The 15,086-nt window shown below is 56.7% G+C and overlaps 2 protein-coding genes across 2 annotated transcripts in view; both read right to left on the bottom strand.

The window, feature by feature from the left end:
- Positions 1–14,511, bottom strand: part of LOC115639274 (unconventional myosin-Ie-like) — a 35,636-nt gene extending 21,125 nt beyond the window's left edge. The window contains exons 1-6 of the mRNA XM_030541780.1: positions 14,252–14,511; positions 6,323–6,460; positions 4,891–4,980; positions 1,366–1,460; positions 497–584; positions 279–368 (exon numbers count right to left, since the gene is read on the bottom strand). Coding sequence (XP_030397640.1) covers positions 279–368; positions 497–584; positions 1,366–1,460; positions 4,891–4,980; positions 6,323–6,400 — 441 coding nt within the window. The 5' untranslated portion in view covers positions 6,401–6,460; positions 14,252–14,511. The remainder of the gene's footprint in view (positions 1–278; positions 369–496; positions 585–1,365; positions 1,461–4,890; positions 4,981–6,322; positions 6,461–14,251) is intronic.
- LOC115639624 (unconventional myosin-Ie-like) overlaps positions 13,356–15,086 on the bottom strand; it is a 36,229-nt gene continuing 34,498 nt past the window's right edge. Inside the window, exon 12 of the mRNA XM_030542607.1 lies at positions 13,356–13,450. Coding sequence (XP_030398467.1) covers positions 13,356–13,450 — 95 coding nt within the window. The remainder of the gene's footprint in view (positions 13,451–15,086) is intronic.

The raw sequence follows: 15,086 nt of genomic DNA, 5'->3' as shown, positions 1-15,086 counted from the left end.
CCTGGGATCCCGGGCGCTGCCGAGTGCCCCAATCAGGAGGGACGGGCAAAGCCCCTGGGAGCTGCCGAGCGCCCCGATCAGGAGGGACGGGCAAAGGCCCCAGGAGCCCGGGCGCTGCCAAGCGCCCCGATCAGGAGGGACGGGCAAAGCCCCTGGGATCCCGGGCGCTGCCGAGCGCCCCGATCAGGAGGGACGGGCAAAGCCCCCAGGAGCCCTGGTGCTGCCGAGCGCCCCGATCAGGAGGGACGGGCAAAGCCCCCGGGAGCCCGGGCACTCACAAAGCGGCTGGAGTTATTGTTGCGCACAGTCTTGGCATTTCCAAAGGCCTCCAGGAGCGGGTTGGATTTCAGGATGATGTCCTTGACGTGCTGGGGGGAAGCAGGACACTCGTTAGAGGAGGCCATCGGCTCTGGCCCTGCAGGAACCCCCAGCCCAACTGCTCCTGGGCTCCCGGACCCCCACTGCTTCCCCCCTGCCCTGTCACGCCCTGCGGTACCTGCACTTTGGGGCCCCCGCCGGACACCTTGGAGATGTAGCTCATGATGTATTTGGCCGCCACGGTCTTGCCAGCGCCGCTCTCCCCGCTGCAAGAGAGACGGGCGAATGCTGGCTTCTCCACTCTGCCAGGGAGGACGCCCCACCCTAGCCCAGTGCCTTCTGGAGATCAGGGAGCCTGGGAGGAGAACCTGGTTCGTTGCATTTATGTTTTTGCTGCCCTGCTTGAAGCCAGACAGAGACTCTCCTTTAAAGGAGGCAGAATGGCCCAGTGGTCAGGGCACCAGCCTTGAACTTGGGAGCCCCAGGCTCAGCTCTCTGTTCCATCAGTCCCTTAGCCTCTCGGTTCCTCAGTTCCCCGTCTACAGCCTGGGGGGGAACAGCCCTGCCTCACGGGGTGGGGGTGGGTTACTAGGATAAATATGGTAATGACTGGGACTTGCTCAAGTATTCTGGTAACTAGCCAGAGACAGTCTCCTCCCCGAAGGTGGGCGGGTGTCGGGACCTGCGCAGCGTCCATACCCACCCTGCCAGGGCTGCCAGCAGGGATTGCAGGACCAAGCCTAAACCTCCCCATCAGTAAAACGTAGAGACGGACACTAGGTTGTCATGGGGAGATGGGAGAAGGAGGGGCTCTCCCAGCAGTCTCTGGGCTACGGCCAGCCAGGCAGAGCTACGCCGCTCTGGTACCCCCGGCGTGTGACCCGGGCACCAGGAAAGATCTTAGAGCTAGAACTTGGAGCATGCCCAGATGTGGACCCTACGTCCGTCCGTCCGTCCCCCTCCCCTTCCGGGCTCCAGATGTGAACCCTGCTTCTGCCCCCTCCCTCTTGCCCCAGTGGCTTCTGCTCGTTCTCGGCCCCACCCTACCTGATGATGACGCACTGGTTCTCCCCGTCGATCAGCATGTTGCGGTACATGTTATCGGCCAGGGCATAGATGTGGGGCGGGTTCTCGTACTGGGCCTGCAATCAACACAACGGCAGGGGACTCGGTTATTCCACCGCACAGGAGTCAGGACGTTTGTACACCGGGAGGGGGCAGGTGAGGAGACCCCAGCTCTCTAGTTATTTGTCTCAGGTGGCACTGGGGGGGCTCCATTCCGGGATCCTCATTGCAGTGGGGGGCTTGTACAAACACAGTGAACACAGTTCCTGCCCCAAAGAACTTACAGTCCATGTCAGAGCTCCAGGGACCTTCACTCCACCTGCTCTGGTGAGCGCTTGGCAAACAAAACACACTGGAGACTTGCTAAGGACTTGGGGGACACAGTGACTTTTGGGGGGCAGAGGGTGAGGTCTCCCAATCATGCTATCCCTTTGCCTTCCTCCCAGGGATCTCAAATACCTTAATTACAGGAATTCTTCACAGACCTTAATTAACCCTCACAGGGAGGGTAGATCAGTACCACCCCCATTTCACAGATGGGGAAACTGAGGCCCGGAGCAGGGAAATGACTTGCGCAAGATCAGCAGCTGAGCTGAGAAGAGAACTCAGGAGTCCTGTGTCAGCCTCCCTGCACGTCCTTAGGCCAGCCTAGACCCCTGCGTTCCTGGAAACAGCCTTAATGGGAACTAGTGGGCTGATCTAGCCAGATCGCCCTGGGCCTCCTGCAAAGCCATTGCTTAGATCTCCATCTCAGCACCCCCACCGCTACACCAGGGGATAGCTCCTGCCATGGATCCGCCCACAGATCTCGAGCCCCGAGCTGGACTCCTGGAGAGGAGACACCAGCGGATCAGGACTGTGGCAGGCACATGGTCCCCTTGCAGGGGCTCAGCGCACTCCCTCTACCAGCGCCCCAGTTCCCTAGGACAGAGATAAGGCTGCTGGGTTTTCAGGAGGGGAGTCAGGAACTGCAGTGAACGGAGCACCCAGATGCCTCTCTGGGATCTAGGATACTGAGCAGGGAATGTCTCTGCACCTGCCACTAGGGGGCAGGCTGGGAGCAAGGCAGCTCCCATGGGGAGAGGCGATGGGGCGCTGCAGGCAGGGGCCTTGCTGGAGCGGGGCGTGGCTCGCACACGCCTCCTCGGTGTCCTGGCAGCAAGGCGGGGCTCCCATTGAGAATTCCTGCCAGGATGACTCACCAGCTTCAGGAATTATCTTCCCCTCCCAGGGGCAGAAGGGGACTTTCCCAGCTGGGATTCACTCCCGGGGCTCCTTGTGGGTCATTTCGCCAGATGCACCCCCTCGAAGGCCAGGCATTGATGGGGAAACCCTTCTTCAAACTACAGCCAACCCCCACCCCGTTTAGTCAAGTCAGGCTTAACTAACGTTTTCGCTCAGCATACGCCTGGGGATCGGCCTGGAGCCTGCTCTGGGAGACAGAGCTGGGAAGCCCTGGGCTCCCTCCTATTTGGGGAGCAGGCCTCACTCTGCTACATAGAATCATAGAAAATTAGGGTTGGAAGAGACCTCAGGAGGTATCTAGTCCAACCCCCTGCTCAAAGCAGGACCAATTCCCAACTAAATCACCCCAGCCAGGGCTTTGTCAAGCCTGACCTTAAAAACCTCTAAGGATGGAGATTCCACCACCTCCCTAGGTAACCCATTCCAGTGCTTCACCACCCTCCTAGGGAAATAGTGTTTCCTAATATCCAACCTAGACCTCCCCCACTGCAACTTGAGACCATTGCTCCTTGTTCTGTCATCTGCCACCACTGAGAACAGCCGAGCTCCATCCTCTCTGGAACCCCCTTCAGGTAGTTGAAGGCTGCAATCAAATCCCCTCTCGCTCTTCTCTTCTGCAGACAAAATAACCCCAGTTCCCTCAGCCTCTCCTCATAAGTCATGTACCCCAGAGCCCTAATCATTTCTGTTGCCTTTCGCTGGACTCTCTTCAATTTGTCCACATCCCTTCTGTAGTGGGGGGACCAAAACTGGACGCTATATTCCAGGTGTGGCCTCACCAGTGCTGAATAGAGGGGACTAATCACTTCCTTCGATCTCCTGGCAGTGCTCCTACTAATGCAGCCCAATATGCTGTTGGCCTACTTGGCAACCAGGGCACACTGATGACTCATATCCAGCTTCTTGTCCACTGTAATCCCCAGGTCCTTTTCTGCAGAACTGCTGCTTAGCCAGTTGGCCCCCAGCCTGAAACGGTACCTGGGATTCTTCCGTCCTAAGTGCAGGGCTCTGCACTTGTCCTTGTTGAAGCTCATCAGATTTCTTTTGGCCCAGTCCTCCAATTTGTCTAGGTCACTTTGGACCCTATTCCTACCCTCCAGTGTATCTACCTCTCTGGACTGAGGAGGAGCCAGAGAGGAGCAACCAAATGGCCCATCTAGTCCAGGATCCATCCAGCCCATCACTGGATGCGCCAGAAGAAGGGAGAACCTCCCCCACAGTCTCCGCTACCCGTGCATGAGCAGGTTCCCTCTCCTCTCTGCCAGCTAGAACAGGGGCTAACAATACCAACCCACCTCTGCAAAGCATGGAGAGATCCATGGACTGAAGTTGCTACTTGTTACTGGCTCAGGGGAGAGGTGCAGGAGATTAAGGGTCCGACTTCCTCTATAGCCCAGGCCAGAGAACCTCACCCAATGGTTCCTACATCCAGCCCATATCTGGTGGTTGAGCTAGAGCACAGCTTTTAGGAAAAAAATCCCACCCTGATTCCCAGAGAGCAAGTTATGGAAAATCCACCACGATCCTTGGTAAATTGTCCCAGGGGTAAATTACCCTCCACTGCTAAAAACCTTATTCCTCATCAAAATTTGTCTGGTTTCAGCACCTTCCAACTACTGGATATGGCTCTGCCTTTGTCTGCTGAAGAGTGGTGTCCTATCAGAAATCTCATCCCCCTGGACGGTGATCATATCACCCCTTAGCCCTCTCTTTGGTAAACTAAATAGATTAAATCCCTCCCGAGAAGGCAGGTTTTCTCAATACCAAATCATTCTTCTAGCTATTTTTCTGAATTTTCTCCTATTTGCCAACAGCCTGTTGGAAGTGTGGGTCCCAAAAACGGACCCAGTAATAGTCTCCCGAATGCTGCATACACTATATGCCCGTTTACCCGAACTGCCACATTACCCCACTCCCATGTCCCACAGAATGAGACACTCACGGTGGGGGACGAGGGGGGGATCTGGATCATGCGAAGGTTTGGATAACAGGGCAGAGACCCCCCCCCAGCCAGGACTGCAAGGAGGACAAGCCCCCAGCTGGGGGGAGACCAGCCTGCTTCTGAATGGCTCCTGCCCTCTCCATGATCTGAATCAAATCCACGTCCCCACACCCTGCTATTTGATAATTATCCTGCATAGAGGTACCCCTGCTCCCACTCCACGGCCTCTGCTACGGGGAGGGGTTCACAGTGGAACTGGAACCACCGGTGGGATGTTTTGGGGGCTGTTTCCCCATTTCCTCCCCCCCCCCATTACTTACGGCTCCCTGGTACATGTCAATCTCACGATCTGTGAAGTAGGGCAGCTGTTTGAAAGGGTTGACGGAGATGAGGACCGGCCCGATGTACGTCTGGGGTTTCCGAGATAAGGACCAACCAGCGACAATAGGAAGTGAAGATGCAATGGAAAAGAACCCAGGGTTCCTCAGAGCCAGATCCAGATCCACCTGTCCCACACAGCCCACCCTGCATTTAAAGGGCCGCACACGGTTACTACATACAATCACATTCACCCCCCCGCCCCACTGAATCCGCACAGCAGCAGACACATGCTACCTGAATTTTGTTTAGCAATTTTTTTTTTAAATTTTGGCTTTTCATCATGATTCAGGATGAAACAAAACCCTGAAATCTCCAAATTTTTCATGAGACAGAAGGGGGAGGTTTAGGATGGATATTAGGAAAAACTTTTTCACTCAGAGAGTGGTGAAGCACTGAAATGGGTTCCCTAGGGAGGTAGTGGAATTCCCTTCCTTAGAGGTTTTTAAGATCAGGCTTGACAAAGCCCTTGCTGGGACAATTTAGTTGGGAATCTGTCCTGCTTTGAGCAGAGGGTTGGACTAGATGACCTCCTGAGGTCCCTTCCAACCCTGATATTCTATGATTCTATGAAAATCTGTTTTCCAGCTGGCTCTAATTAGGGGATTCTCTGAGTCAAATACTGAATTTGGCCCCATCCATCCATGCCTGGGTTCTATTCCTGTCTCTACAGCCCTACTGGGTGACTTTGGGCATTCACATTCCTGCTCTGTCCTTCGGTTTCCCCTTCCCACCTTCTGTCTGTCACGCCTATCCAGACTATGAGCTCTCCCAGGCAGCGACTATCTCTCACTCTGCGTCTCTGCCTGGGCCCAGCCCAACACACTGGGGCCGCTACCAAGATACAAATTATACTAATAATCTGTCACGATACTGATATGATCGTTAAAAGCATCTCACTGATGCCTGAGACGCCATATTTGGGGTTAGGAAGGAATTTTCCTCCGGGGCAAACTGGAAAGAGGCCCTGGAGGTTTTTCGCCTTCCTCTGCAGCGTGGGGCACGGGTCACTTGCTGGAGGATTCTCTGCAGCTTGAGGTCTTCAAACCACAATCTGAGGACTTCAATAACTCAGACACAGGTTAGGGGGTTGTTACAGGAGTGAGTGGGTGAGATTCTGGGGCCTGGGTCGTGCAGGAGGTCAGACTAGATAATCATAATAGTCCCTTCTGACCTTAAAGTCTATGAGATTGCTCCTGGCAATGGGCCGACCCAGAACCAGCCAATCCTGGGAAAGCTGGGGCTTGACCCCTCCCATCCCTTTGCAAACTGCTGTCCCTTTGGGCCAGGGAGCAATCAGCATTTCCCTCCTCCCGTGCCACATCCTCCAAGTTCCCAGCGTCGCACTCCCTGCTCCCAGCCCGGCAAGGATACGAAGATGTAGTCATCCAGGAAGCGTTTCTTGAGGTTCTCCACGATGGCGTCCTCGCTGATCTTGGCCAGCAGCACCATGTCGTCCACCCCGCTGTGCTTGACATTCTGCGCCTGCCAGTGGTATCGCTCCTTGCTGGCCTGCGCGGGGAGGGGAACACAACGGGACAGGTCACAGCACTGGCTAAGCTCAGGGCGGGGGAGCCCAGGCGATGCTGGTGCTCAGCAAACATGGTGCCCTGGGCTGCCTCCATCAGGTTCCACTCCAGACAGGGAGTGGATGGCTTAGGGCTGTGAAAAAGACGGTTACTCACCTTTGTAACTGTTGTTCTTCGAGATGTGTTGCTCATATCCATTCCAGTTAGGTGTACGCGCCGCGCGTGCACATTCGTCGGAAAACTTTTACCCTAGCAACTCAGTGGGCCGGCAGGTCGCCCCCTAGAGTGGCGCCACCATGGCGCTCCATATATACTCCTGCCGGCCCACCCGCTCCTCAGTTCCTTCTTGCCGGCTACTCCGACAGTGGGGAAGGAGGGCGGGTGCGGAATGGATATGAGCAACACATCTCGAAGAACAACAGTTACAAAGGTGAGTAACCGTCTTTTCTTCTTCGAGTGATTGCTCATATCCATTCCAGTTAGGTGAATCCCAAGCCTTACAAAGGCGGTGGGGTCGGAGTGAAATGTGGCAGAATAAAACTGCCGAGCCAGAGGCTACAGCCTCTCTTGACTGCTGAACCAGGGCATACTGCGAAGCAAAGGTAAGGACCGAGGACCAATGGAGCTTCGCGACAGGTCTCGTGGGTAGAAACACGAGCCAGCAAGGCGGCAGATGAAGCCTGAGCCCTGGTAGAATGCACGGTGATGTGGCTTGGGGAACTATGAGCCAAATCATAACAAGTGGGGATGTCCGCCATCACCCAAGATGAGATCCTCTGAGAGGAAAACAAGCAAGCCCTCCCTTTGGCCCGCTACCGGGGCAGAGCTGGGGCGCCGTAGGCAATGATTCTGTCAGCACAATATAATGCGAGCACTCCACAGATGTCCAAGGAGTGCAACGGTTATGCCCATTGCGTTGAGCTGTGGGTAACATGAAAGGCCAAAACACTTTAGGGAGGAAAGCCGGGTGCGGTCATAACTGCACCTTGTCTTTGTGGAACCTTCGTAAGAGCTCTGATCTCAGAGACCCGTCTGGCCAAGACTAGGTTGAGGTCCCAGGGCGGGGCTGGGCGGCGCACCCGAGGGTGCAAGCGCTCCAAGCCCTTGAGGGACCTCGAACCCATAGAGCGTGGGACACTGAACGTCCATCTTAGCCTGCTGGAAGGTAGGGATGGCTGCTGAGAGTATCCTCAGCGATGATACCGCCAGATCCTGCCGCTGAAGGCCAGAGGCAGGCCAAATAGAGGGGATCGAGACCTCAGCAGGAGCAAGATCGAGCGTACTGCAGCTGTAAAGGAAACGCTTCCACCTGGCTCGGTACGTTGACCAGGTGGAAGGCTGCCTGTCACCCCGACTCAGGTACGCAGGAGCCACCGTGAGGCGAAGAGGCTGCAGGTCCGAGTGGCGAAGCCTGTCATTGCCCTGAGTGATGAGGTCTGGGCTGACAGGCCGAGCAACGTGGTATGTCAGTGCTGCCTGGACCACTCTGGAGTGATCATGATGATGCACGCTCTGCCCCTGCGGAGTTTGAGCAGGACGTAACGAACCAGTGGGAACAGTGGGAAGGCATAATGCAGTTGGCCGTTCCACGGCATCAGGAATGCGTCCAAGATCGATTCCGAGGAGAGACCTTGGAAGGAGCAGAACACCTGGCATTTCCTGCTCTCGCGGTGAGCGAACAGGTCTGTGTGAGGAACCATCTCCACTTCCGGAAAGCGGGACGCCTCACATGGGGCAGAGTGATCACTCGTAAGACAGGAAAAACCTGCTGAGTCAAAGAGTTAAGACGTTCCGAACGCCTGGGAGAAAGGACGTCGCCAGCTCCATCGAGTGGGCCATGCAAAAGACCCGGAAATGGATGGCCTCCTGACAAAAAGGGGGAAGGACTATGTCCCCCCTGAATACTTATGAAGCACCTGGCCATTGAGTTGGCTGTAAACACCGAGATACAACGGCCTCGCAGCTGCCGCTGGAACCCCTGGCATGCCAGGCGGACTACTCTCATTTTTGGGGCATTAATGAGGAATGCCAGCTCCCTAGAAGACCGAAGGCCTTAAGCTCGGAGGTGACCATGAGCACTCGAGCAGAGAGATGATGCGTCCGCCGTCAGGGGCAGTGAGGGCTGGGGCGGATGAAACCGCATCCCTGTCCACACCAAGGAGGGAGTTAGCCACCACTCTAGGGAGCCTAAGGCGTTCGAGGGAACGGTGACTACCATGACCACTGGCTCCCTGTCCAAGCGGTACGCCGAGGTGGGCCGGACTTGGAGAGGACGGAGGCGGAGCTTGGCGTGTTTGGTTACAAACTTGCAGGCAACCATGGACCCAGGAGACTGAGACAAGAACGAGCTGAGGTCGTTGGGAAAGCCTTCAGACCTCAGATGATTGTTGCCATCGCCTAAAACCGCAGTTGTGATAAGCAGGCTCCGGCTAGGTAGGAGACCAAGATCGCCCCTAGGAAGCCCAACCTCTGCGTGGGAACCAGAGTGGATTGCTCTATAGTAATCATCAGGCCTTGAGCTGTGAATAAGACCGTGACGATGCCCACGGGCTGAGTGGTTTGTGTCTCAGAGTCTCCTCGGATAAGCGAATCGTCCCAATACGGAAAAACGCATACCCGACATAGCTACGGTAGGCGGCGACTATGGCCGTAAACCGGGAGTATTCACCGCTGGCTATAAAGCGGAGGCATCTCCCGTGCAGAGGGAAGATGGCATTGCGAAAGTACGCGTCCTTCCTATCCAGGGCGGCATAGTAGCCCCCAGGAGGCAAGGATGGAATAATGGTTCCCAGGGATACCATGCAGAACTTCAACCTTATCCCAAACCGGTTGAGTCCATGTAGGACCAGGGAGGTCTGAGACCTGTGTTCGAGTGGGGGACTAGGGCATAACGGGAGTAAAACCCCTAGCCCCTTTCGTCCGCTGAAGGGGGACAGGGCTGGAGCAATTTAAAGGTGGTACCTATGCTCCATCGTGCGCAGGACCCAGCGATCTGAAAGTAACTGGGGCCATGCCAGGAGAAAGCGGGATCAGGATCCCGTCCTGCGACTGGTACACCGCCCTCCGGCGAACCTTGGAAGGTCAGTCTTTTGTCCCAGTGGTAATTGCGAGGGACCTTGACTTTGGCTTTTTTAGGGGGCCTGACTTTTGTCTGCGACCACCTTGGCCTTGCCGTTCTCCAGAGTTCTGCCTCTGGCTAGGCACAGAGTATGGCGGCTGGGGCCAGAAAGGCCTGCGTTTGGTCGCTGGCGTATACATGCTGAGACGCATTAGGACCCTAATGTCCAGCAGGCTTCGCAGTCTGGGGCTGTCTGCCGCGAAGATGCCTTTACCAACAAAGGGTAAATTCTTTCCCCCGTCCTCCAAGACGGCAGCGAACTCCAGGTGGGAGGTTCGAGGGAGAAACTCCTCCACCCAGGTGCTATAATTATCGCAGCTAAGCAAGGCTTGTTGCTTTGCTACCCAGAGGTGCAGGGCCCCTGCAGAGTACACCTTGCATTCGCCAAGGCTCTTTCTGCTTCGGGGCTGGCGCCCGCTGGCCATCATATCAGGATCGTGGTCCTGAGCATAAAATCTGCGCATATGGGATGACACGGATGCGTGTCCGGACGGCCATGGAGGTACGAAAGAAGGCACGGGCCGAGTCTCTGACTCACTCGGACCTTGCCCAACTCGGCACCGGGGACCGGCATCGGGAGGCGTATCGGTACCTGGAACGAGATCCAGACCCGCAACCAGAACGGTGTCGGGAGGTCGACCGAGATCTCGAGGCTCGGAGAAGAGCTACAGGAGTCAAGGTACCTGCCCCGGTGCCAGATGTCGGAACGGTGCCGATAGCGGGTCGGCGAACGGGATACCGACCGGTGCAGCGAGTGTGACCAGTACCGAGGAAAACAGCACCGGGACTGCCAGTGGTGTCCGGCGTGCCGACAGGACTTGGAGTGTCTGCGGGACCGTGATCATGAACGGTGCCGCTCTGCTGTACTGACAGGGGACAGTCCCTTGAAGAGACTGTATTACCCGTACCGGCGGTGCCCGGGTCAGGCAGCACTGACTCTGTCATGGCACTGAGAGCCCTCGCCGTTGGTAACATCTCCGGCGTGCAGGGAACAGCAGGCTCAACCACAGAGCGTACTGGGGAGCTGTCAGGCACCGGATTCGACGGCCCTCGTGGGGCCGGGATCCACGGTACCGAGGTCATCAGAGCTTCGGTAGGTGCCGGTGCCGGGCGAACCGAGCTAGATAAGCTGTCTGGCTGCGGTGCCGTCAGCACTGAAGCAGCGGGAGAAATACGCTCAACCACGGCGCGTGCCGGGGAGCCGTCGGGCACCGGATTCAATAGCCCTTGTGGGACTGGAATCGACGGTGCCGATGTTGTCGGTGCCTCAGAGGCTTCGGTTGGCATGGAAGCAGCCGGAGCAGGAGCTCAACCACGGCGCGTGCCGGGGAGCCGTCAGGCACCGGATTCTACGGCCCTTGCGGGACCGGGATCGACGGTGCCGACGTCATCGGTGCCGCAGCAGGTGTCGGTGCCGGGCGATCCGACTTAGACCAGCCCTCTGGCCGCGGTGCCGTTGGCACGGAAGCAGCCGGAGCATTAGCTCGACCACGGCGCGTGCCGGGGAGCCGTCAGGCACCGGATACTACGGCCCTTGTGGGACCGGGATCGACGGTGCCGACGTCATCGGTGCCGCAGCAGGTGTCGGTGCCGGGCGATCCGACGTAGACGAGCTCTCTGGCTGCGGTGCCGTTGGCACGGAAGCAGCAGGAGCAATACGCTCAACCACGGCGCGTGCCGGGGAGCCGTCAGGCACCGGATTCTACGGCCCTTGTGGGACCGGGATCGACGGTGCCGACGACATCGGTGCCGCAGCAGGTGTCGGTGCCGGGCGATCCGACGTAGACGAGCCCTCTGGCTGCGGTGCCGCTGGCACGGAAGCAGCAGGAGCAATACGCTCAACCACGGCGCGTGCCGGGGAGCCGTCAGGCACCGGATTCTACGGCCCTTGTGGGACCGGGATCAACGGTGACGACGTCATCGGTGCCGTAGCAGGTGTCGGCGCCGGGCGATCCGACTTAGACGAGCTCTCTGGCTGCGGTGCCGCTGGCACGGAAGCAGCAGGAGCAATACGCTCAACCACGGCGCGTGCCGGGGAGCCGTCAGGCACCGGATTCTACGGCCCTCGTGGGACCGGGATCGACGGTGCCGACGTCGTCGGTGCCGGGCGAGCCATCTTAGACGAGCTGTCTAGCTGTGGTGCAGCTGGCACAGAAGCAGCAGGAGCAGTAAGCTCTACCACGGCGCGAGCCGGGGAGCTGCCAGGCACCGGATTCCATGGTCCTGGGGGACTGGAATCGACGGAGCCGAAGTCATCGGTGCCTCTGCAGGTGACGGTGCCGGATAACGCAACTTAGGCGAGCTCTCTGGCTGCGATGCAGGTGGCACGGAAGCAGCGGGAGCAGGGGGCTCAACCACGGCGCGTGCCGGGGAGCCGCCAGGCACCAGCAGGAATCGTAGACTCTCTCGACCTCGGAAGAAGGGAGCGGTGCCGAGTCGACATCGGTGCCGGCGACGGTCGGTGCCGAAAGGCCTTGGTGGTACCGGCGGGGTCCGGTGCCGAGGAGGCGTTTCTGCCCGCCGCTTGAACATCGCTCGGCGCCCAAGGTGGAGGGGTAAGTGAAAGTCCCGCACCTTTTGTTCTCGGCTTAAAAGTCTTGCAAATGGGGCACTTATCTGTCAAGTGTGATTCCCTGAGGCACTTCAAACAGGAGTCATGTAGATCTCTCTTCGGCCGCGGCTTCTGGCAAGCCGGGCCCCTTTTAAAACCCGGTGAGCCATGCATGGCTCCGGCACTGGGCTCATGGAAGGGGCTACTTCCTGAACCCCGCTAACTAAACTAACCATGTTAGCAAAGAAAACACGTATAACCATACAAATATATATATAAAAGTGTTATAACTGCATAATTATATACGAGAAAACGAGTAGCTAGGGAAGTGGAGGTCAGCTAAGCCGCGCTCCACTGTTCCAACGACCGACACGGGCGGTAAGAAGGAACTGAGGAGCGGGTGGGCCGGCAGGAGTATATATGGAGCGCCATGGTGGCGCCACTCTAGGGGGCGACCTGCCGGCCCACTGAGTTGCTAGGGTAAAAGTTTTCCGACGAATGTGCACGCGCGGCGCGTACACCTAACTGGAATGGATATGAGCAATCACTCGAAGAAGAACTGGTGGTTTGGGCTGTGAGAGTCCGGCACCGGGCTGGCAACCAGGAGATCTAGGTTCAGCTCCCTGCCATGGACACCCCATGTGACCCTGGGGGAGTCATGTGATCTCTCTGGGCCTTGGTTTCCCATCCATGAAACAGGGATCCCCTTCCCCCGCTCTGTCTGTCTCAATCATGGGCTCTGCCTGTGCAGCGCCTGGCCCAGTGGAGCCCCAATCTCATCTGGGTCTCCTATTATTTGTATTACGGTAGCGCCAGGGCACCCTAGTCACAGACCAGAAACACATTGTACTAGGCACAGTACATTACTTATTATGTGTATTATGGTAGCACCTAGAAGTCCCAATCATGGACCAGGACCCCAGGGTGGTAGGCACTGGACATTATTAGGTGTATTATGGTAACACTTAGGAGCCCCAGTCATGAATCAGGACAGCATGGCACTAGGCGCTTTACATTATTTATTAGGTGTATTACAGTAGCACCTAGGAGCCCCAGTCATGGACCAGGAGTACATGGTGTCAGGTGCTGTACAAACAGACCAGACTGTTCCTGCCCCAAAGGGCATGGGGTGTAGCTGCGACCATGAAAGCCGAAGCCTTGTCTGGGCTGCACGAGTACTTGAGACCCTCGGCCTCTTGCCCAGTGCCCTTAGGCCAAACTCTTCTGCCTTGTCCTATGTAACTGGCTGCCGTGCTTCACCCTAGAAGAGGCTGCATGATGCCCGGGTGTCTGTAGCTTATAAACTGAAATGCAGGACAACGATGTTACAAAGGCCAAGAGGATGTAAATCTATGATCAGCCTCTGCCCCAGCACCAAGACACCACATGAGTCTCTCTCTCTCTCTCACACAGACACAAAATTATCTTGTTTTAGCGCAGAGACGTGCAATGACTTTGGGGTCTTGCTCTCCATTCAGCACCAACAAAGAGCTACACTCTCTCTTTTTCTTCATCAGGCCAGGAATTCCCACCGTCTTGCCAGCCCCAGGGGATCAAAAACCAGGTGTCAAGCCCACAAAAATCGTGAGATTGGGGTAAAAATAATGAGATTTAATAAACAAAGAAATGCTGGGACCCTATTTGCCATGTTTTTTTGAGCCTTTAGAGAGTTGTGCTTCCAAGTGTTTCTGCATAAGCACCGGGGCCAGAAACCTGCCTTTAAAAAAATTAATTAATTAAAGCTAAAGATTCTCAAAGGCTTGTATGACTCTGGGAGCCGGGACTTGAAAAAAAAAACAACTAACCATATATTGCAAGACTCGTGGTAAAATGGTAAAAGTTGGCAACATCGCAAGTGTTGTATCCTGAATTCGGTGCACGGCTCTGGGGTAAGTCACACCCCTCCCCCGCCATGGGTGTGCCTCAGTTTCCCCATCTATACAACAGTGCAACTGACCCTCCCTTGCAGAGGCTGCTGCAACCCTGCCAGGTGTTGTTACCGTCCCGGGTGCATCATGAGGGTTTGACTTTCCCCTCCCCGCCAATCTCCATTATTAATTGACAGAGACGCTTTGCCCTTGATTTCAGCTGGGAGAGAAACTGACCCAGATGGATGGAAACAGAATCCTCCCAGGAGCACAAACTGCTCATGATCTAGTGGTCTTGCCCAGTGGGTGGGGAGGGCTGGGATGTACGCTACTGGCAAAGGAAACTGCGATTCTTGCCCCCCTGGGTTAACAGCTGGAAGGATCTGGAGCACCCCGGGTGAGATGGGAGGGAGGAGGGAAGAGAGCGCGAATGTGTGTGTTGTTTGGGCTGTGTGTGTGCACACGATTGCCCCTTGCCTCCCTGCAAAAACAGACAAACCATAATTCACTTCTCCCCCCCACCCCCACTGCATCAGCACAGAAGGTGGGTGGCTCTGCCCTGCCCCCTCCCCAGGCTGGGTGACCGTGATCAACACCCCCCTCCCACCCCCCCGCCCTCCATCCCGGCTCTGAGCCAGCAAGAAAACTTCAGACAGGCTCCTGGCTGTTGCCAAGCGCTCCTTCCTCCGGCCCACACAGACAATGCGAGGGGGGCAGTTGCTACGCGACCGACACTGGTGGCACTCGCGTAGGGAAGGGATGGCAGCGGGAGGAGGGGCAGCGCGGAGGGAACGCCGCAGAGGCTCCAGCCGAGGCTAGGACAACGTTCTCCTTGTGGGTGCTTGGCCATGCCACTCCGGCCTGCGTGGAGCAGGGTCAGACAGCCAGGCCTGACCCCTGGTCATAGCCATGGTGCTGTTGGCTCTCCCGCAGTATTTGGGGGCTTAATTCAATCCCCAGCTCCCGGAGTCACGTGAGATTCTGTTTACTTTAAAAAAAAAACCCAAGTTTCTAACCTTTGTAAATTATCTGTTCTCCATCCCCACAGTATCTAAACACCTGACACGGTACA

This window comes from Gopherus evgoodei, chromosome 24 (assembly GCF_007399415.2).
Source record: "Gopherus evgoodei ecotype Sinaloan lineage chromosome 24, rGopEvg1_v1.p, whole genome shotgun sequence".
NCBI lineage: Eukaryota > Metazoa > Chordata > Testudines > Testudinidae > Gopherus > Gopherus evgoodei.
This window is presented reverse-complemented; position numbering and strand designations above follow the sequence as displayed.